Here is a 23,614-nt window from a genome sequence, read left to right on the forward strand (position 1 = left end):
ATTTCATTATCAAGTGCAATATTAATTATCACTTCAGTATCATTGACAGTATTACTACTTGTTTTTCTATTCTTCAATTTTATTTTAGCTTACTTACTTTTATTTTTTCTAATGTTTTGCACTTTTTACCACTTCATTTTCATGTTACTTTCTCATTTTTGTTTTTTCCTGAGCAATGTCTGGCACAGGAATTTCTTGAGCTACCATATCATAAATTTAAAAAACATGTCATGCTGATTTAAGCTGGATATGAGACTAAACACTGTGCATCTATGTTTACAGTAAACTGAAGGTAAATGTGAGCAAACATGATACTTAAGTTGCAGATCCATCATATTTTTCTATATGTGGCTTTTGCTCGATGTTACCTCAGAGCTAATGAGGCTCTTACCTTTGCATTTATGAGGGATCCCTTACATCAACGGTGTCAAACATATGGCCCGTGGGCCAAAACCGGCCTGTCCGAGGCTCCAGTCCAGCCAGCAGGATGACTTTGCAAAGTGTAAAAAAGATGGCAAATTTCAGGAGCAAATTAAACAGTGATTAAACCTACTTTATGTAAAAATGCTGCTTCAGACACTTTTCATTTTGAAGAATAAAATTCTGTGAAAATAAATACTTACTGTGGGAATGTTTAAAGACATTGAATGTTGTGCAATTTAATGTCAGGTGTTTGATGTGGTAGAACTCTATTGTTCATGTGTTGCCCCAACTTTTATATATTTTATTTTTTATATATATAATTTTAATACATTTACAAGGCAGGGGGACAACTTAACCTTCTTCCTTAATAGTTCCCACTTTAGTTTGTATGGTGTGTCAGTTCAGGTGGTCAGGATTACCATGCATATGTGTAAATGAATGTAAATTTAGAATAATTTCTACATCTTAACAAGCTGTTTTGATCATAAAGTAAAATACTATATTGTTCAGTTCCAGATACCTGTGACTGAATGTTTTGTGCCTTTGTAGATACTCTGTGATCTCTAAGTTGTAATGCACAAATGATAAACTGAGGCATAAGACTGTTGAAATTGCACTTATTTTTCTAGAGACATTTCAGGTTGTATAATGTTTTGTAAAGGTATTTCATTAAATGTGAACATTTTCAGAGTGTACTGTTTTATGACTACTGTTATTATGCTATGATTTTACTGGACTGGCCCACTTGAGATCAAATTGGGCTGTATGTGGCCCCTGAACTAAAATGAATTTGACACTCCTGCCTTACATGCTTCCTCCTGACATCCATCTGTACTGTAGCTACATGTCTGCCAGTCCTGCAGTAACAATAAATATGTGCATGGTCTGAGGTAGCAGGATGCAAATTAAGAGCAGGATTGATCGCACCGATTTGTTCTCCAGTGCTGCAGCTCCATCGGTGTCCGTCAATAACCTTTAAAGCAACTGACACACTGAGCTGAACTTGTCTTGACCTTCTGACCTCCTGCACTGGATGCGTCTCCCTCTCCGAGTGACATGTGAGGCACAACATGACCACACAACCCGTCTCCTGCCTCCGGGAGACACGCTGCAGCGCGTCTGCAGTGATTCGGGGCCAATGTTCGACTGGAAGAGAGCGCTAAGCCAAATCCTCCACCATCATCATGTTTTCATCCTTGCAGGGGGAGGGAGGGTTGACTACGAGGCAAAGTGGGGGGAGAGACAGACACACACGGGGCCTAGTCGCCACATCTTTTCATGCGAAGAAGCTGTGCCGCTAAACCGTCAGTAATTCACATTTACTTGCACGAAATGTCTCTTTGCATCGCGTAGCTAGTCCGCGAACAGTAGCGGGAGATAGAGGCGGAACAGGCAGTAACAGACTGGTTTGTTCTCGTTCTCCAGCTCTCCTCCGATGCAGTCGGGCTAACTAGCTTGCTAGCTAACTTAGGTGGCTAAGCGTAGTTAGCCGTAGCGCTTAGCTTGTTTTGCCAGCTTGACCCAGATTTAGCATGATTTACACGAAAGGTAACATTAAAGACTTGTTAGCTTTAAACGCTGTGCGGAGATATGTAATTATAGTTTGTTTTACACGCCGAATACAAGCCACTTAGCTTCACGATAGACAGGCATTTTAAGTTAGCTAGGTTAGTTTACGAGCTATGTGACGGCTAACATTAGCTAGCCTCAGGAACGGTCGTTTGCTGCCATCTGTCTGGGCTGTTTCCACTATATAATGGCGTAGGACATTTTATTCACTACGCTCAACTAAAATAACGCAGTCAGTGTTTGGTACTAGTATGCTGTTTGTAAAGTAACAACGTGTCTTCGTCCTGTATTGTACCAGGACAAGACAATCCTGGCATCAGCTGAGCAGCTGGCTGCTTTGCAACGTCCTGCTGTAACGTTACATAAAATGTCAAAAAAAATGCATCAAATGCACAAATATTTCGACTGACAAGCAGACCGATAATTTATAACATTGCAAAGGACTGACAACTGTTCGTGTTGTTTCGCATTTTCGTGACTAAACGCGCTTTCTGTGCCTCACCGTTATCTTACACGGTGCTGTTTCTTGTGCTGGAATTTCAGACCCGTTTTTGGTTTCCCTAAACAACTCCGGCCCGGGCCTCAGTCCGCGGTCTAGAGTTTGAGAGCGGGCTGTTAGAGACCGAAGCACGTCAGCTTATAGCTGCCAGCCAGCCCCTGTGCCCCAGCCACCATCATGGGAGACAGTAGAGGTGAGTAAAAAAACTAAATCGGCACAGATTTGTCAATCAGCAATGCAACGACATGATTGTCTCGAAAACACTGCATCTGGAAACTAATGTGAGAATAGAAAAACTACAGATTTACAAAATATGCTTCCAGTTTTGTTGAAATGACAGGGTTAAGAGAGATATGAGTTATGCTGAAACACAAACCCGTCCAAGACTTGCTGAACGACAGACTGAAGCTCTTTTAAACACGTTACAGCTGCCACTGTTGTCCTTATTCCTCCAGATCATAGTCATTGAAATAAGTCAGTTGAGGTCAGTTGTCCACATTTTCCTCCCACCATTCCTCCAAACCAAAGTGGGTTTTAATATGATTTTTATTATTTGCATGTATATTTCCCATTTGCCTGAGCAGTGTCTTTTTTCAACAGGAAAACAGTGCATTGTAAAAAACCCAAATTCTGCAAATTCTTAAAAAAAATATATGCAAAGATGAGCAAAACCTTTATTTTAAATTTAATGCAGCATCTTTGAAATAGTGTCTCTGTCTTAATTATGGTTGCTACTAAGGTGCTGCTATGGTCGATAAAAGGCATATAGTCACTCTTTGTTCCTGGTGTTTATTAACCTTTATCCAAAACCCCTTAGTATCAGCACTTTGAACCTCTGTTCCTGCACCATGCACATAATGGCAATCCAGTGCTGGTGCTTTACTTAACTTTATTGACGTCAGAAACTGATGTACACTTGTAAGGAAGAAGTACTTGTCTTGTGAGCAGTGTTCCTCATGACCTGCAGTCGATGATTTGTGACTGCATGATTGGCTGATTTGTTTCGGAGACAAATAGATCAGATGACAATCAAATGCACAATGTAAAGCACTGAGAATGCAGCACAGCCAGCTGCAGAAAAAAATTGTCAGATTTTAGGAACGGTAAGGGAGAATAGTACATTTTTTAATCTACAAGCATTGAGTTAAAGCTTGTCATTACAGGTTTCAATAAGTCTGACCAAAAAAGGACCAAAAATACCACATTCAGATTACACAATCAAAGAAATGTCTTTGAGAAAAATGAAATAAATTTCCCTCTTTAAGTGCATGCCAGTCAGATAGAACAAATGCATTTCCAAGGTAAGGAAATAGTCACCTCAGCTGCTTGATGAAAAACAGTGATAAATCCCAAGGATATAACTGCTGAGCTGGAATTAAATTTAGTTTCCAGTATAGTTTAGTTTATCAACAAATTCAGTGCTAAAGCAAATTTTAATGGCAACAGTAAATCCCTTTGTGCATTGAGAATTTTTAGCAAATTCTTGTCCTTTACTTCAGTACAGGTTAGAATAAGAACAGTTCTCCATTGTTAAGTTGTTAGTGTTTATCTGCTAGGGTGACATTTATCTTGTTTTTGTCTAAAATGCATTAAATTAGTGCAAATCTGAAACATGTGATTGACCCCACTGGAAATAGACTCCATGGTTCTGGATGGACCTGAAGATAAGTAGTTTCTCGTGATGGAATATAGTTATTTTTACAACCAGTATTAAATTCATATGCCACCTACTGCAAAAGAAAATACTGAACTGCTTTCATTCAAACAACACTAGTATCATCTCTGCTGATGGGTTACAAGGGATGTTTTTAAACTATCAAGGATTAAAGCACAACAGAGAGGTACAAAAGAAGCTGCCACAGTGTCATGTATGAACAGTTTCCACATTTAAAAATTAAGCTGTTCTGAGGTGTTTTTAATATATTATACACCAGTTCATAGCAACGAAAATGCTAAATGAGACTATGCACAAAAGTAGCTCCAACAGCGAGTTAGAAATTTTCTGTGTCAACAGACAACACACGTTAAAAGTATGTCGGCATATGTATCAGCTTCCTATACTGCTTGATGGCTGCACAAGTTAAGACTCACTCATTCTGGTTATTGTGATAATATTAGCATAGATGAAAACCCTTGTCCTTCCTCAGAAGATACCTCACAATCTTGTACAACAGATGTGTTACATTTCTGCAAAAACTGAGCCTTCCTCTCATCAGTTGTTGCCAAGTCCTATACTGAAACTGTAATGTGCTTTGAATAGACAATCTGACAACTTTTAGCAGTATTAAAGGGATTTAAACACAAATAGTGTGAGCTGCTCTTCAAACAGGGGTTTATTCCAACAGTTTCAGTGTAAAATCACTCGCAGCCTTCATAAAATCCAGGCTTTCACCAGTTTGTTGTACTTTTACGCTCTAAGCCAACTGGGGGTGTAGTTCTTGGGATAAGAAACATTTTCCACCCATTAGTTTTGTGATTTATTCAGTTTTTGGCACAAAACAACTCCACATATTGGTCTTCTTATAAGCTCTCAATTATTCCAGTTAGTTTTCTTCTGTCACTTATGTCATCACTCAGAAAACCCATCTATTAGTAAGTTTAGTTTTTTACACCACATTATTATTACATCATGCTATTCTGATACTGTCCCTCTGGTCGTCTCTGTCAGATTCTCGCAGTCCAGACAGTTCGTCTGTGTCGTCCCCTCCATCGGGCCAACGCTCGCCTCCGCTGGTTCCCTCAGCTGCGGCGTCTATGACCTCCCTGCCTCCCATCACCACCACCGGAGTCAACAGCCCCATCAGTAGCATCGGCTCTCCCTTTTCCGTTATCAGCTCTTCGCTGGGCTCGCCTTGCCTACCAGGCACACCATCAGTGGGTTACGGCCCAATTAGCAGCCCCCAGGTAATTCAACGCAGGTCACATTTTGCTTTATTTTCCATGTTTTTGTACTTTTTGAAGCCCCTGTCACTGTGTAGGGTTTAGGTTGAATAAAAACTTTATTTTTTTTATATGTATATAAAATATATTTTAATGTTGGTGAATATATACAACTCCTGTACACCTAGAAATGTCCATTCCGATTCTTACAGGGAGATATTAAAATAAATAAACATTTTTTAGATGCTCTGCATAGAAGAAATTAAGCATAATGATCAGTCAAAAGATGTTAAAGAAGCAATTTCTAAAGATACAAACACATTCCATTTTAAAGTTTAGCTACTGCTTGCTACAACCAAAGTGACAGCTAATCTAACTTCTTCAAAATCATGTTTCTATGCTGAACATTAAAGCATTAAAGGATAAGATAAAGAAACTTTCTCCCATCTGTTTTTCCTGATATTTACATACCAGTTCACTTGAAGCATCAGTTGTTTAAAACTTTGTCTGCTCTTTTTTCCCTGGTTCGTTTGAAATGGATATAAGAAGAAAGGAGAAATTTAGAGCCATTGAAGAACCAGAAAAACTATAAAAACAAAGGAGTCAATGACTGATCCTCACTGCGAGCTTATGTTTAGTGTATGTTCTTGGTGTTGATGTTGACCAAGAACTTTTGTGTTCAGTTTCTCTTCTGTCCTTTTTTCAGATCAACTCGACAGTGTCCATGTCAGGACTCCATGCAGTGAGCAGCTCTGACGATGTGAAACCTCCACTGGGCTTGAAGCAGTTGTCATCTCACAGCCCAGGGCCGATGCTTTCCCAGAAACGTCTTTGTTCCATCTGTGGAGATAGATCCTCTGGTGAGTAGACACCTTCCCTGGAGCTACTTCCTGTGTGTTGTCTTTGAATTTGGTAAACAAGTTAAAAAGCTGGTCCCAGAGATGCTGTAATTCTGAATGCTTTGGCTCTTTGCTTTCCTGCAGGGAAGCACTATGGTGTCTACAGCTGTGAGGGCTGCAAAGGTTTCTTCAAGCGAACAGTGCGCAAAGACCTGACCTACACCTGTCGGGACAATAAAGACTGTATGGTGGACAAGAGACAGAGGAATCGCTGCCAGTACTGCCGCTACCAGAAGTGCCTGGCGATGGGCATGAAGAGAGAAGGTGAGCAAGCAGGAAACAGTCCCTGTAGACAGCCTGTTCTCAACCCTTTCTGTTTTTCCTATAATAATTAAGCCTCCCGTGACTCCTTTTCATGCAAGCGATTTTAGGATTAAATACAAAAAGTGGTGCATTGTCACACACATAATACTACAAAAATTTGGTTTGAAAGTGTCACCTTATTTGTAAGCTACTTTCAAAAACGTCACTTCCCTTTACACCTACAAATACACTAATTGTTTACCAGGTCAGGAGCTGCTTTGTTAAAAGTCAGCATTTCAGAGTTCAGCTCATTAAGTATCTCCCTTTTCAAAGACTCTTTCACGCCCTTTTGAAAATCCAGTGCACACCATCTATTTTTAGTACCTAAAAGGTATTCGCTGCCCTTAAGCAGTGCTTGCTGTTGATCTATACCAGACATCTTTATTGCACATTGTAATTCCACTGTTAAAGTCTTTCCTGTCGTGTTTAAAATGAAATATCAAACTCCAGGCGTGGCTTTAGGTAAACACTTGAGAATGCCGTAGGATATCATAAGTGACAGTGCCAATGATCTCATATAGCTAATTTTATTCACGTCATGCTCTGAGCGCTTTATATTAATAATGAGGTCTGATCTGTATCCTGCATTGTACAAGTGTCTTAACACAGAAAATCACGTTAGATCCATTTTAAGCCAGTCCATCTGAGATAATCTTCTGCTAAGTCTCTTAGAGTTGAGCACTGTAAGTAAGAGCTAACTGTATTGTGCACTGTGCTTTCTTATGCCATGTTACTAGGCTGAGACTGAATTCACTTGTATGTTATAGTATAAAGTTTACCATAGATTAATCATAACTAAATATTAAATAAGTAGACGAGATGTGTGGACAGCGTTATTATAATGATCTCAGTAGTCATGGAGTATTAGGTTAAAGATGGAGGGTGCTTTAAGCCAGCTGCAGGTAGTTTAGCCGTAATCTGCAAAGGTTCAACCTGTAAATCCTCAACCAAACTATTCAACTCCATCTGTTTATTTAAGAGATTCATTATACCTTATCTATAGATAGTATTAAATGCCTCAGCAGGCAAGTATAGTTGTAATTTGGGATATTTTTCTTGTGCATTTTAACCAAGAAAGTTTAAGCAAAGCCCCTTTCAGACATGCAACCCTTTCCCTTAATCTGGTAGTAATTTAACATTTCGGTCTCGTGTCAGAATAAGCACCCAGGTCACTTCTGTAAAAGTCATGATGACAATCTTACTAGATCTGATTTAATGAGTTTCTGTTTACTTTTCACTCTGCAGAAGTCTAAAAGAATGCAATTGGATAGGCATGCACAAAAATTACAGCCCATTCACAGAGTATGTTTTTACACAGAGTTTGAAACACCAATCACGACTGCTTGGGAAGTAGTTTTTCAGAAGCCCAGATGTCATTTAGAAGCCACAGGTTTCACTGCAGAGAGGAATGGTTTTGAATTTTGTGCAAAAATGGCAGGAAATTGGTTTGACACTGAGATCAGACTTGCTCTCACTTTTCACCAATTATTCCACTGCCTGGGGTAACAGGACTGTAAAGATCTTTACATGAACAAATATGATGCCCCCTTTAAAGTCTTGCGTGTTAAAGGCCACATATTAGATGTATATGTCCCGGAATGTCTTAATAGAGCCCTTAAGTCATCCCTGTCTGAATAGTACAAAGCAGCAGTGTTACATATGCCATGTCTGAGAATATTTGTACAGTAGAGGAGAGAAAGAACGAGTAAAGAGTGATGGAGAGGGAGATGGGGGTGGGTAAGCCTTGTAAACACTAACCCCTTTCCCCCTCTCTTCCTCTTTTTGTTTCCTCTCGTTCTCTCTCTCCCCCTCCCTCCTTCTGTAGTGGCCAAGATGAACGACAGATGTAAGGAGAAGAGGGAGGGAGGGGTGTGTCTGTGTCTGTATGAGTGCACAAGAAGCAGAGAGATATGGCATTGCATGTCAATTAGAAGGAGCTAGTTTAAAATGTGTTTCCATAACTTCTTGCCAGTGCTCAGAGGTGGACCGGTGCCAGCATTGAATTACTTCCCCATGTGTTTTTAACCTTTATGGATGCAGGGAAAGTTTACTGAGTGTGCACACTCCTTTTAATCATCACCCTACTTCATTTAAAAGTTACTTATTGTTTATTCCCATCTGGGCGCTGCCACAGTTACTACAGTCATCCACAGAGCTGCTCCACGTCTGTTCAGAAGCAGAAATTTCCATTTTCAGGAATTCTTTGATGCTTTAGTGCAGCAACAATAGCTGGTAATTGAATTTCTGACAGCCAATTTCTTTTCAACACAATCTTGACATTGAAAGTGTCAGCTTTTCTTTTACAAAACCACTTTCCAAAATTAGTGGGCACTGACACATTTTTTTCACCATCAGTTACAGGCAGTGACCAACTTTCTTTCAAAACTCACTTAGCTTGATATTGAGTGCACATAGTAGCATTCTACCTTCAGTTATCATGAATTACATGATAATTAAACAAATTTTTTTAAAAAAATCATTGACAGAGGCTTCATATCGATTATTTGTACATCTGGATTTCAAGGCCCAATTCAAAAAAGTTTGGTATTTGAATTATATGTACATTAAGTAATGATATCATTCACATAGCTGCACCACCTCAGATTCTGTTTGTTGCCATTCAGGTAAAAACCAAAATTTCTTTAATCGAGTAAATTTGATGAGACTGTTGACATTTGCAAACAGCAGCCCAGTTTGTGAAGCCCAATGGTGGGATGTTCTCGCCTTTCACCTCGTGCTGTATCTGCTGATGTCTATTGGTAGTGGTTTGACTGCGAAGACTGTTGGAACTTTGGATTTCAAATAATTTGCCACAAAATATTATTTTCATGACTTTGTTCAATTTGTCCACTTTTGGTTCGTCAGAATGGTTTACTATGTAATAGAATTCCTACACATTGCATCTAAAGGGAATAAAATGCTCTATATTTGGTCACATGACAGCTTCATATTAACCTCAAGAAAAGGGAAAATGCAGCATGATTACATGGAGTTGTATTCATTGCCTTCACTTAATTGCTTTCTGAAGTCACTTAAGTTCTTGGACTTTCTCACAAATGAAACCCAGTTTCTTTAATCCTGATAAGAAATCATGAGACACCTTGTTACTGCAAACTGCTCTGTTTTCTTGACAAAATTAAATCTTTAAAAAAATCCGCTTTAGCAAAAGCAGTATTACATTTGATTGAAATTTCTTTTTGAATGTACTTTCAAAAATGTTAGTTATTAATGGTAATAATTGATGCTTATTATGCTTTGTATGGTTTATTTCTGTCTGAAAGAAGTATGAAAGACAACACAAGCCACTTTTGTTTAATCATGAACTGCACACGTATGTCTCTTTTCTGTCCCACATTTTTTTTTGTATTTTTTTCATTATTTTTAATCCCACTCTTTTATCTTTCCTCATTCTTTTTGCCTTTTTTTTGCATACACACCTCTTTTTGCACCAATCCTTCATTCTCATCTGCATTGTCCACATATTCATTGTTATTTTTCAATTCTGTTTCTCTCATGTTATCTAATCTGTTGTGTGTTGGCCCATCTTTCCTATTCATCCTGCTGTTCTCCACCCTTACCTGCCTACCTTTTGCTTCCTTATCCATTCATTTGCTCTTGCAATTTACCTGATTCTCTGTACTGTCATATTGACATCCATTCACCCATTCTAATCACCCATATTTTTTTTTTGCTCTCTGCTCTTCTTTGTCTTTTTCCCCTTCCTCCTCTTTCTTGTCCTTTATTGTTTTCCCCGGTGTTCGACTCTTCACTCTCTAATCCCTCGTCCTGCAGCTGTCCAAGAGGAGCGGCAGAGGAACAAGGATCGGGAAGGTGAGGTGGAGTCGACGAGTGCAGTGAACGAGGAGATGCCAGTAGAGAAGATTTTGGAAGCAGAGATGGCTGTAGAGCAGAAGACAGAGCTTCATGCAGATGGAACTTCAGGCGGCAGCTCAGTGAGTAGTCTGGGTGGTAGAAACTAACCACAAGCTGTGTTCTTTAGAGGTGTTATGCTTAAAGTATTACCCAATTAATTTGCAGACGCAGGTATGAATAATATGGTAAAGTGGTGGTGAAATCCTTATAAACAATACTCAATCTGCTTATTTCAGCCCAACGATCCTGTCACCAACATCTGTCAGGCAGCAGACAAGCAGCTCTTCACCCTGGTGGAGTGGGCCAAGAGGATCCCTCACTTCTCTGAGCTGCCACTGGACGACCAGGTCATCCTGCTACGTGCAGGTGAGTCGATCTGACGTGAAAAGGTTCAATGAATCACTTGAGATTCTGCAGATAGGTTTTGTTGTCCAATTCTTCATTATGGTTACAAGTTCGTTTCACGTTCTGACGTTGCACCCTCTTTGCATCATGTAAATGTTGTCTATTGTCAGCTAATGCAAGAATAAAATCCTAGCCATGTTTTTAATGCAGAAAAAACAATGGATATTTTTCTGTGTTACGTCTTCACAGTGACTTCAAAGGATGAACTTGCACAGCATTAAAATAAACCAGTTGTAAGTTGTGAATAAGGCCTGTCAATGCTACATCAGAATATGTTCAGTCCAGACACTTTTAGTGTTTTCTGCAGTCCTGTCATATTTGCCTGTCATTGCATCATACAACTCTGAAAACAACATTTGGTTTCTGTAATGTATGTAAAGAAGCGTGGACAAAGCAGACAGTGAGGCGTTAAATACTAAACAATAATTATAATAAAACCATTTACACCACCAAAACTGTAGCTTTATATACATTTCTGTCTCACACATTCATCAAGATAAACTCATAATGTGTTTCCAAGGCTATTTAATTGCAATCATATCCAGTTGTATCTTGTACAGGGGAAACCCACTTGTTGCTACCATCCATTTTTATATTGATATAATCAGGAACTGTGGTGTAAATCCCTCATCTTTCAGGTCAAACTAAATATTGTGATCTACAATTTTGAATATGTATTTTTTCTTGTTTTTTTAAAAAGTCCTGTGTTATGATATTTGAAATGTTAAAGAATGTTTGATCAGTAAATGTAGTTCATGTAACGTTATTAACTTTAGCCATACATCTTAATAATACATCCCAATTAGGGTAAACAATCATCAAATGTAATTAATTAGTTAAATTTGACCAATAACATTAGTAAACCTGAAATAAACACAGCATATGTGTGGAATATGTTGACATTTTGATTCGTTAAAGGTGCTGAGGTTCTAACTTTTCAACAGGCTGGAATGAACTCCTGATTGCATCGTTCTCCCATCGCTCCATCTCTGTGAAGGATGGGATTTTACTGGCCACGGGTCTGCATGTCCACAGGAATAGTGCCCACAGTGCAGGTGTTGGAGCAATCTTTGACAGGTAATACTCAGATATGTGCCCACACAAACAGTATAACACTAAAATTCATACAACACTTGTGATTTTCCACCATTCAAGAGTTTGAGTGGGTGATCCAGTTGGAGAGGATATGCAGCAATAAAACATTGTGTTTACTCGAGGGTTTAGCATCCTGTTCTTGAAGTGCTTTTTTAGAGACATTTTGCTTTGTTTTGAAGTACAAACTGCTTAGGATCCACTTCTACACAGTATCGGGATCACAAATTGTTAAATAAACTGACCCCGAAAAGCCAAATAAAATCAACAATCTCCTTCTGAATTTTCCTGGTAAATTCAGTCCTGAACGCCCAATGAAGAACGTGAGAACACTTTTTGCTTTCATTTATCCGCATAAATTTGAATGTCTCTGATGGTTTCACACTCACTGTGTTTTTATAACCTAAAGTCAGTATTCAGTGTCTTCACCTTTGGTTGGCTGCAGCTGCTGTGTTCTGCATTGGCTGTGACTGGCTAAGAGACTTTGCTTTTTTAGTGCTGCCTTTAGGATGACGCTGCATGCCAGGGAGGCTGGGGACTAATGCTTACCCATAGAGATGCATGCGTACCCACACACACTCAGTGGCGTAGCACCCATAGGAGCACTTGATAATGTGATAATGGCTGATAAATGTACAATACTAACATGTGGATGTCCCTTTAAAATACTTGAATTAGAAATAAATGTAATGAATTAAATTAAATGTGTTTATGTATAAATTTACATCCCATTATTGTGCAGAATGTTGTAGAGGCCATCGTATGTTTTTCATTCTTGTTTCATTATCTCATATTGACCTAAGAACCTTTGTTTTTGTATTGAAAAATAGTTGAAGTTTCATTAATTGTTACATCTAAGCATGCCAGTTGTGGGTAGTCATCTGTAATTATTAGACTGAGGCAATAACTTCCAGTTTTTTATATCTGTCTAAGGTCTAAGGCACAATAAATAATTGTAGAGAAGTGTTATAAACCACTCTATGATTGCTGAACACAGGTACACTGCCAGTGCAGAATCATTTATAACTCTTTGTAAAACAGTCTCAAAATATCTATTAAATGATCAGTAGAACACAAAACATAAAAGCATACAGTCATGGCCTCTCTAGCCTTCAGCAATAATGCATCAACCATCAGTTATTACCGCAGACTTTACAGTTTTTAATTTGTTGCTAGAGACCAATAAAGAGTTTTGTTTTGTTGTTTTTTGTTTCAAGTTAATAGTTTTTTCATTTTGATATTTTAACTGTGATACTTGGGTTGTAGTGAATGTTGGTTTATGTCATAATGGGATGTTATTTCTTTGTTCAGGGCCATACTCCACTGACAGGTTTTGAAATATTTCAGCTGCTATGGGTGTTTTACATTACATTATCTCTTACCTTGATTAAACACATACTACAGATATCAATTAATTTCATATAAAGCCTCTACATCACAACGTGTTAATTCACTGTTAATTACACAGTAATTGCATTGTTATAAAGGGCTAATGTTGCCTACCAATCAAGTCAGGGTTAAAGCAAGCTTACTGGGCTCGTGGCGTCTTCCTCTGATAATCTTCTCATAGCATCGCTCTCTTCTAGCAGCAGGCTTCTGTTTCAGCTTGGCCTCAGCATCTGTTCAAAGCTACTGAACCTTATTTTATATGGAGGATAATGAATCTAATATAAGGATAATAAAGTATCAGACTGCCATTTGTTTGACTTCTTACTTTATAGGCCATGAAGTGCAAAACGCAACAAGCTTTAATAAAACCACTGAACATAGCAAAACAATATAACCACTTTTGACAAACTGACAAAAACAAGAATGCATATTTTCAGGAAATACTTTACAGACTGCAGAATGTCGCTGACTTTTAAATATCCACAGGAAGTATAGCAACTTGTAACGGGCAAACAGAGGAAAAATAGACACACCTTTTTTTTTGTATGTTGTTTATTTCTTGTCTTTAATGTTGTACTTTGCACTTTAAACCTCTGTTTCTCACTCGATAGCCACAGTTCAGTGAAATTTACTGAATTTACTTTTCATGATGTATAAATATTTATCTAGGAACATCTATTAAAATTGAGGGGTTTTGCTTTTTCCTCTTAGAAACAGTTTCTTGTGCACTAATGGTTTCCTGCTGTCATGCATTTGGCTTATAAGATTTATCATAACCTCCTTTCTGCTTATTTTAATACATTGTGAATATAGTGCTGCCTTATGAAAGCGTACAGTTTATGATGTCATAAATCTGATTAAATGTTTATCAGAGGTCCATCTAGACATATGTACCAGTGTAGTAACAATAATAGTGTTTGGGTGAAGATGCAAGATAAAGCAAACCTGAAGTCCAGACATGAAAAATTTGCGGATTCTATTTTACAAGAACTTTAAATGTAGCATAAAGTAGATTATAAAACTACATATTTTAACCATATTAAAGCCTGTGTAAGCATGGATGATCTGTACAGCTGAAGGGCTCAGACATAATACTGTAATAACAATGTAACTGTGTAATGACATTGTAATAACACACTGTGATTGAATACGCAGGGCGCACAATGCCGAGGTTGGGGCCATATTTGACAGGTAATTACGCCACTACACAAACACTTTTCTTAAACCCCTCCTCTTTGAGTCAACCTGGGAAAAAAACACAACGGCGACAACTAAAAGGTTGATGCTTTTAGGCTTTTTCTGCAGCTTTGCAACAGCCAACGAGGTTCCCGCTACAACATATAGGACAGAACGACATTCACAGAGAACTGTTTGGCCCGCTCAGTCGTTGAACTTTGCGGGTGTGGTTTGAAACCGTGTTTTGTTTATAGCTTTGACTGCATCCAATCGCCTGCGGAATCTTCTGCCTTTTCTGACCAAATGAAGTGCTTATTGGGACTTGTCAAACCGTGATGAGCAAAACATAATGTGTGGACAGGCTTTGTGAAGCTAGCTTTCCAAGCCACCAGTGATAAGATGCCACTGTGTGACAAAAGATCCCTGATTTACTGTTGATCCTTTTGGTGGTGGTGTTGACCCTCAGCAATAATGCTCCCTGTGTGATGGGAAATACCCATTTTATAACAGTAATGACCTGCTCTCTGGGTGTGTACCAGACTCACTCCTACTTTCCTCCACTTTCTCAACTAAATATGAATAAAACACTTGTCCAGTGTGCTGGTGTTTATAAACCAAATCTTGATTTGGCAGTGGACTTTACTGTGGGCTTGGGCGGTGTTTGTTTAAAATCCCCATAATTAAGAACAGATGTCGATTTCTGATCAGGGATGATGAAGTAGCAAATAAGCAGTCCCTGATGGTCATCGCTTCTTTCACCCCCCTCTCCCTGGCTTGCATTCATCTCTACTTTCACTCAAGTCTTGTTCTTGACACACTAAATGGCTCACACCAACTGCTTTGTGTGTCGTTGTGCAACGTGTCTAATAAAACTTTGAATAAAATGTATTGAAATGATTGTAACTTGATAAGACACACCTTTGGTATTTAGTCTGTTATTACAATGTTTGGTTTTTGTTTTTGTTGGTTGCTTGTGTTTTTTATAAATGAACACCTGTTGTAGTAGTTTCAGATGATGTGTCGGATGAGTGGATGTTGCCTAAAGTACAAAGAAGAGCATCCAGTTACACAAATTCACCCTTACTGTGGCCCTCTCGTCATTCTTGCATCACCATTTTACATTTTAAGTCAAACAGCTTGATAGAAATTTGTGTGAAAACAGTGGCATTTTTGAAAAGGATCATTTGGACTAAACCAGTTACCGACATTGAAATGAGCCATTTCTGAGTCCTTGAATTATATTAAATAAGGCAATAAATGTATAAAATGTGTCATTATTCTTTTCTGTGAGTAACAAATATAACATAATGGTGTGTTAGTGCTTGTAAAATTAAAATCTGTATTTACCACCTGAACCCTGCCATATGCTCATACTTCCTTGGAATCATCAGCTGAGGACAAATGAAAGCCTAAAACAAGAAAATACTAACTTTTTTTTTTTCTCCAGCCAGGCAGACCTCTACATTTGGCAGCCATTTTCACGACTTTTACACATTTAATAACATGGCTAATTATAAATCAAAGACAAGCAAATATAGCATTATTAAATGGTGGGAAAAAAAACCAAAGCAGAATCAACCACAGCAAGAACCAGCAGTTTGCTACTCTGGTCAGTTTTCACAGCTTTTTGTGTTTGTTTTTTTTCTCTGCAGAATTCAGCCACATCCTAATTATTTGAGGCATAAAATCATTATATTCAGAAGTAACCGTAAATAACTGTGTGTGATTATGGAGTCTGGTCTCTCTCTGTTCTTATACTTCTTCCTTTCCGTCTTTCTCATTTATATGTTTTCCTGCTATTCTTCCTCCTTTATTTTCTTCCCATGCTTCTTCTGTCTTCCATAATCTGGCATTATCCCGATTTTTCAAAATGGAACTTTTCTCTGCGTGTCTCCTCTCCTTATTTAGGGTTTTGACAGAACTCGTGAGCAAGATGAGAGACATGCAGATGGACAAGACAGAGCTGGGCTGCCTTCGAGCAATCATCCTATTCAACCCAGGTAGGCAGTCAAGTAGAATGTTGATAATCTTTAAAGTATCAGCGGCACCAAAATAAAGGGGGTGAATGAATGTTTGGAAAACTGATGAAAATTTGAAGTGGTAATAATGAAATGAAATTTGATTCATTCCCATGTGGAGATACTGTAAATGTTCTGTTTTCTCCTGAAGATGCCAAGGGTTTGTCCAACCCCAGTGAGGTGGAGCTCCTGAGAGAGAGGGTGTACGCATCTCTCGAGGCTTACTGCAAACAGAAGTACCCCGACCAGCAGGGCAGGTAGGCCTTTAACACACAAACAAGAGGTGAGGAGTTGGTTGTGACAGGTGGCACTGCTGCTGAAACATGTCCACACAGTTTCATAAAAGTCAACTCAGCAGCTTTAACAGTTACTGCAGCACAGAACAGCTGATGCAGTAGATTCTGCTAAGAGCCTTGATGTGCCTTTGTGAACTGTAACTTAATGATTGGTCACTCAACACACTGGACAATATTCTCTGAATACAGTGCACTTGTTTTTGGGATACTATTATAGATCATAACTGCTGCTGTTGCACACTGGTAGAATTTTCTAATTACAAAAAGTATGAAAAATTGTTGCTGTGCTAGTGCTTGTATTTTAGGAACAAAACTGGTGACTTGCACACATTACAGCTGTACATGTATCATGGTAAGAAAAACATGCAGACTAAATTAAGAGATAATTTGTTAGCAACTTTTGTGAGCTGTCCACTGTCATGTGGTATGTTTAGGAATGCGTTTTATGCTGTGTCCAAACCCACATGATTTCATAGCCTACTGCAATTACATTTACATTTCCACAATGCTCTCAGCCATTTGTGTGAATAAATATACAGTGTGTAATGTATGTAATTCTCTGAATTTCATTTTACGTGATTATTAGATCAAAAAGTCTTGGGTGACTGATTTCTCACACTGTTCTTCTTGTTATGTTTCCCTCGTCATCCAGGTTTGCAAAGCTCCTCCTCAGGCTCCCAGCACTGCGCTCCATTGGTCTAAAGTGCCTGGAGCACCTGTTCTTCTTTAAACTGATTGGTGACACGCCCATTGACACCTTCCTGATGGAGATGCTAGAGGCGCCACACCAGCTCACCTAGAGGAGCCAGGTTCGATCCAGTCAGGATCCGGTGCACACCAGGATTACCAACACGACCCCTAGTGTTGGTCACTGGCTCTTGTTGGGCCTCAGTTAACTGCAGCACCTGCTGGTTTTTATATACCAGCTATCTCACTTACACACACGCACACACACACAAAAAACGTATATCCCATTGTGGCTAATTATCTTCACACACACACACATGCAGATTCTTGAAATTACATACATGGATTGACACGCAATGTAACTAATACACACATATTATGACTTGGCATGAACAATATGCTAGCACACACACACACACACAAACATAAACATACACACACAGAAAAATATACATCATCATCTTTTCCCATACTTGGTTTTCCACCACAGGGGTTATGACTCAAAGAATATATCCCCTTTTATCACACATATACAGTAAATGTCTTAATTTTAAGTTAGCTTTCAGTTTTCACATCTTTATCTCGCAGTGGGTTTTTGCTTCTGCGTAACTGGTGTATTTCCCCTGTTTATACTCGGGTTACTGACAGTTACTGCTAGCTGCACCTCTGTATCTTATATCCATCACTAGCCGGTTAGTTATTCATGTATGATTTTAGCTTGAAATCAGGTGCATAGCATTTCAATCAACTGTCCACCATCAAAGAAATTCATTTTTTATTGTCAGGAGGTGTCCTATAACGGACAGGCAAACACCCTCCCGATGAGTTCATTCAATCTCATAAACATGAAATGTTTTATGCTTTTTGAATATTCATGCTGAAACTTGTTTGAGTTTCTATTTTGAAGTACTGTACTCATGAAATGAGAGCTTTTTCCAAGGCATTGAAACCCAGGAAAAGGGGGCTGGGAGCACTTTGTTGAACAGACAAGCTTAGTCCCTCCCACCCTGATGCGCACAGCGGGCTTTGTAAGACAAGAAGAATGACTTGAATATTTTTTTTTTATTTTTTTTATTTTTGATTTTATCCTTTTCTCTACTTTGGCAGATGGTTGGCATTTTAAACAGCTTGAGGCTCACGGGAAGTACAGCTTCATGCAAAAAAAAATAATAATAGTATTTGTTTCACTCTTATCTCCTATTTCCCCAAATCCTCCCTTTTCTGGTGGTCATTTATGCACTTTTGTGAGTTGTAGCTGTGTAAATGTTCCTGTTTCCTAGAAATGACCATCTGTTCTCAGACACCGAAGATGAACTTGAAGGTACTATGTGTAGGGTTTTCTCATTATTGCATCATTGTCCAATCAGATGTGATGGTTTGTTATAGAACGTGCTAAAATAATTGGTCACTTCCTGTACAGGTGATAGCCAGTTTAGCTGGCAATAGTTTTATTAGTTTGGCCGAACATCCAGCACAGCTGAAAGTCTCTTATTGTTGATGGTTGCTCTTTACTCCAGAAATCTTCTTTTTATTAACTTCTATTGGCCATGAAAGAGCAAAATATTTTTTGTTCTCTCCGAACAATTGTGCGTACAATTGGACAGCCTGTATCTGAGTTGTGCAGCCTACTGTTCAGGGAGGTTTAAGTAAATAAATAAGTGACGTTTGACTCCTCTACCCAGTGTCCTTGCACAGCATACTGGAGGAGTTGGAGAGACATTGCTGTACTCGGTCTGAATGCTAAAATTTTGTGCAACACGAATAATAGCAACAGAAGTGGGAAATGTAAAGACCACATGAAACAATCTGCCATTGGCAAGACCTGCAGTATTTCACATGGAAGTCAACCACCCTCAAATTTGGCCTATTTGCAATATTTTTACCACCCACTGCTCATGGATGGATCACTGGTTGTGGAGTAGATTGTTGAACAATTCACCCATGTTACAAGCGATCGTGTGTCAAGTTGCTGGAATGCAATAATGAAATTAATTAGTGCTGCATAATGGAAATCCTACACTTACTACCTGCAGCTTTGGAAACTTTATTCAGTCTGTATTGACTCAGTGCTTGCGACTTTTGTACAGTAGATGTAAATAATACAAAAAAACACAGGAGTCATGCAGAAACAAAGGCCTGTTCACACTTGAGAAAGCAAAATATGTGGCTCCAACAAACAAATTTTAAAGCTCTATTTTTTTGCTGTTGAAGCAACATTGGACTTGCCTCCCATGTAATGACATTACCATGAAACTGTTTTTGAGCCCAGGGCCAAACCACACCTCACTGCTGCTTTTGCACCAACTTCTGCCAATGTTTCCTGTTGTTCTTGGTAATTGATTGGCTGGATTTTGTTGACAATGGCACTTGACATTTACTGTGATTGAAATTTCTGAGTAACTGAATCTAAGCGTTGCAGTGAAAAGTCAAATGCAGCTACCACATAATCAGGAGACAAAGCAAACTATGAATTTTACCATCTACACATGCTCAAAGTTGAGCAATACTGGGGTACACATAAAGTTTTACTACCATTTTTGTTAGCAAAGTATTTAAAAGAGTGTTGACATTCTGAGGTATACTTAGCCTTCTTGTTAGAAACCACATTTAATAGAAATCAGAAACATATTTTGCAGTATCATTCTACAGGGAGGAGGTACAGCTGTCCTCTACCAGGTGCTAAATAACTAATATGGTCTTTTAGTTTAAGATTTGCACATTTACATCAATGCAAACACAGTATGCAAGTACACAGACAAATCAGACAGCCTTTCTCCCCTCATTATTTTATGACCTCTGCCTTTATTGCAGACTCCCAGCTATGGAAAATGAATACCAGTTAAGTGCTTGTACATTTGGCTGTGGCTGGTAAGACTTTGTACTCTACCAGACACAGCCAGAGTCTTTTGTAATTTAGAAAGCAGTTAAGTTGGTGGAAGCAATGAAAGTAGCTGTTGGATTTTGGGGTCTGTCAGCTCCTTTGACCAGAATAAGCAATGAGCTTCCTGCCCTGCAGATAGTCCAAATACCTCTTCTCAGAGAGGATCCTTGGCCTGCCCCATGTGACGTGGTCATAGAGGCAGGCAGTTGACCTGTAAGACAGGTGCTTTGTTTAACATGGAAGTCAATCGGTCTAACGTCAGAGTTTGGTGTTTGAGTTTTCCTCCATCCTCGCATTCGTACGGCCAGCTCAACAAAAGTGGTCTCCAGATGTCCATCAGTCTCCTTGTTAGAGAGAAAAGTCAGCCCCTTGTGCACCATTGCTGACTCATTTTGTTGGAAAAGGTAGATGGTTGCAAGCTTATGATTTAGGTGAGAAGCACCGACATCTGCCAGAATTCTTGCACTGTATTTGCTGTAGTGTAGTCTCAGTGCTTTAATGGCTTGTGTTTGCTGCAGATTAGCTAATAAGAGTTTTGGGACTTGAGTGAGAGTGGTTCTTCAGCCTCTGGGCTTCCTGGTCTATGATCTGGATTACAATTCAGATGACATAAGATAGTTGGGCTGTGGAAGTAGGTCGTGAGTGCAACCCAAAATTAGCTTTTTGTCCTGAAGTCCCTCAGAAAAAGCTGATTTTAGGATGTGTGCTTGTGTGAATAATCTCTGGTTGGTTGATAACTTGAGAAACCTTCTCAGCAGGACTTAAAGTTTTTGGAGCTTCCTCTGTTGAATGTTTAAGCCTGCTGCTACTGCACCATCTTTATAACTGGGCATGGGAATAATTATACAGTCAGTCATGTGCTGGAGGGATCACTAGTTCACATTAAATACTAGACACACCCACAGCTGACTGAGCAGATACCAATCTCTATTGATGAATCTTCTGAGAGTCAAAATATGCAACTTGTATATTCATATTGTAATACGGTTCAACGGTTGTCATGCATTCTGTTTCTGGCATTTGTAAATTTAGCTTAGACTTTTACATAAGTTCATATTAATTGGCAGTGAAATCATTTAGCATTCCCATCCCTACATATAACGGCATTGTATTTAAGGTCGTGCCATTTCTGTATTTCTCTGCGTTTTGCTATGAGCTTAGCATTTAGATGATGATAAACGGATACAGTGAAAAAAGCGATACATCAGCGCAGATTTTCTTTGCTACGCCACTTCAAGCTATGCTGATAAGACTGACTGTTTAGCAAAAGCTGGTTGGGTATTTCAGTTTTTTAAGCACTTGTTGTAGGGTATATGTGTCTGTTTTTGTGCACATGCATATGGAATCAGTCTGCAGCTGCACCGTTTGACTGGCAGATACTGAAGCTTTGGCTGTGACTTGCTGAGCGCTGTTAAATACATGAGTTGAGCAAAAAACTGAAAGGGTGCAGGAAAAGGAGCCAGGCTAGAGGGGCGATTAACTGGCTTGTTGAGCTGATGCTTTATTAATAATGCAACCCAGCCTCCTTCTTCCCGTTACTTTGCCCCGTCTCCACTGCTTTACTTTAGACCTAACATAGCGTATCCACTCACCCAAGTGGGCTGAAAATTACTGGGCTTTGCATTGGAATGGACTTGTAAAATAAACCTATGATTCTTGGACTGTTTGAAAAGGATGTGAAGCTTACTATGAGACAAGTGTTGGAGAGCTGTAGAGAAGGGATTCAGTGCCGTGTGTCCCTCTTTGCTTACTTTACTTGACGGCAGAGCTGTGACGATGTGTGGTCACCATGGGAGACCACGGAATCGCACCTCCCACAAATTTTTGTCGTTGCAACCGTGTGCACTCAAGGCAGACGCATGCTGTGACCTTTTGACTGTGTAGCAGTATTGTTGTCGCCCTCTTTGTTACATTTTCAAATTACTCGCTTTTTTGAAAATAACGAGATTGATTGAATCTGCTTTTTTGGATCGCAGGCTATGACTGAAGAATTGATCGTCATGTACAGATTAGACATCAGGGCAGCGTTTTGACAGGCCTCCTGGAGCCAAGGCCCATCCTGTTGTGATCAATGAGGCGCAGTGTGTGCTATGCAGCCTTGAAAACACCACCCTCACTGGTTTATTTATCACTGCCAAGCTGTTTGCGGCCGTTTTAAATGCAGGGCCGCTCAGTCCCCAGTGCTCGTCTGTCATGTATGTTGTGATTATTGTGCAGCACACTAAAGAGTGTGCGCTAACCTTGGCCTGTGTAATGCATACTAAAGAGGGGCCCTAATAGGAATGGAATGACAGCTCGTGTGAAGAGGGGAGGACTGGTCACGGGAGAGCGAAGGAGACCAGCGTGTAGACCCCTCTGGGTGCTCAAGCTGTGTATTGGTGCTTTTTATAGGGTCCCACAGCCTGATGACATCTGCTTTGGTTTCTGAGGTGCAGGTAAATGCATATGAGTGACATGAAAATAAGGAATGATTTGACAGGGCTTGCCTGGCCTAGTCCTGGACCTGCTCTTCTTCAGTTGGATTTGGTTGGATACTTTTTGTGACCGAGTGGTAACTGTGTTATGAGTCCTAATGTGGTTGGAGTGACACAGTGGAAAGGCCACTAGAAATCACAGGTTAGGAGACACCTCCCACTAAGACCTGCTTACACTGAATGGACTCGAATGGAGGCGTCAACTGAACATGTTTGCTGTTCTTAAGGAGGAGGTGGTTGCTGGTGTTACAGGTTGGATAGTTTGTGAAGGGTTGGTCAGAGAGATAACTGGATGAGAAAAGAAGGGCAGGGACTTGAAGAACTCAGATCAGGTGTTCCGTTATTGACCGAGAAGAAAAACAGAAAAAACTATTTTCCAGTAGATCTAGAATCTTCCTTAATTGTTTACTCTTCACTTTAAAAAATTTCACAGTTTCTTTGTCTTGTTTCTCGTCTCCCTCTTCTCCAACTATGCTATTCATCTTTTGTTTATTACAAAGTATTAAACAAATACAAGAACTGTAAAATCAGAATGGAATCTGTCACTCTTATTTTTAATTTTTCTCTCTTTCTCCTGTGTCTGTTCTTTGTCCTGTTTGTATCCTACTCCATCATACATGTGGAGCCGATTGACTATTCTGTGCTTTGGGGATTGAAAGAAGAAAAAAAATGAATAATTTTTTCAGTCATTAATTCTGAATCTTGTTTCTGTTTGTTGTATCATGTCCGAGTAAAGGTTTTAATACTGTA

The 23,614-nt window shown here is 39.3% G+C and overlaps 1 protein-coding gene across 5 annotated transcripts; it reads left to right on the forward strand.

Annotated features, from left to right (window-relative positions):
* Positions 1-1,519: 1,519 nt before the first annotated feature.
* On the forward strand, positions 1,520-23,614 carry rxrba (retinoid x receptor, beta a). 5 transcript variants are annotated; one of them, XM_023293753.3, is made up of 13 exons: positions 1,520-1,727; positions 2,536-2,684; positions 5,160-5,395; positions 6,078-6,231; positions 6,355-6,534; positions 8,399-8,419; positions 10,366-10,526; positions 10,683-10,812; positions 11,796-11,928; positions 14,488-14,523; positions 16,417-16,508; positions 16,678-16,783; positions 17,475-23,614. In XM_023293753.3, exons 2-13 carry the CDS (start codon positions 2,669-2,671, stop codon positions 17,620-17,622), a joined length of 1,413 nt encoding a protein of 470 aa, XP_023149521.1. In that variant the 5' UTR covers positions 1,520-1,727; positions 2,536-2,668; the 3' UTR covers positions 17,623-23,614. The 5 variants fall into 5 exon arrangements, with proteins under 5 accessions (XP_023149521.1, XP_023149524.1, XP_023149523.1 ...); XM_023293754.3 differs by lacking the exon at positions 1,520-1,727 and adding an exon at positions 1,834-1,971; XM_023293756.3 differs by lacking the exon at positions 14,488-14,523 and having other exon boundaries at positions 1,522-1,727.

Source organism: Amphiprion ocellaris, chromosome 15, assembly GCF_022539595.1.
Source record: "Amphiprion ocellaris isolate individual 3 ecotype Okinawa chromosome 15, ASM2253959v1, whole genome shotgun sequence".
Taxonomy (NCBI): domain Eukaryota; kingdom Metazoa; phylum Chordata; class Actinopteri; family Pomacentridae; genus Amphiprion; species Amphiprion ocellaris.

Bases quoted from the DNA above. Each gene is read 5' to 3' on its own strand.
- rxrba (XM_023293753.3), top strand. The intron at 6,535-8,398 runs GTGAGCAAGCAG...CTCCTTCTGTAG, and splicing joins GATGGGCATGAAGAGAGAAG to TGGCCAAGATGAACGACAGA. The intron at 16,509-16,677 runs GTAGGCAGTCAA...TTTCTCCTGAAG, and splicing joins AATCATCCTATTCAACCCAG to ATGCCAAGGGTTTGTCCAAC.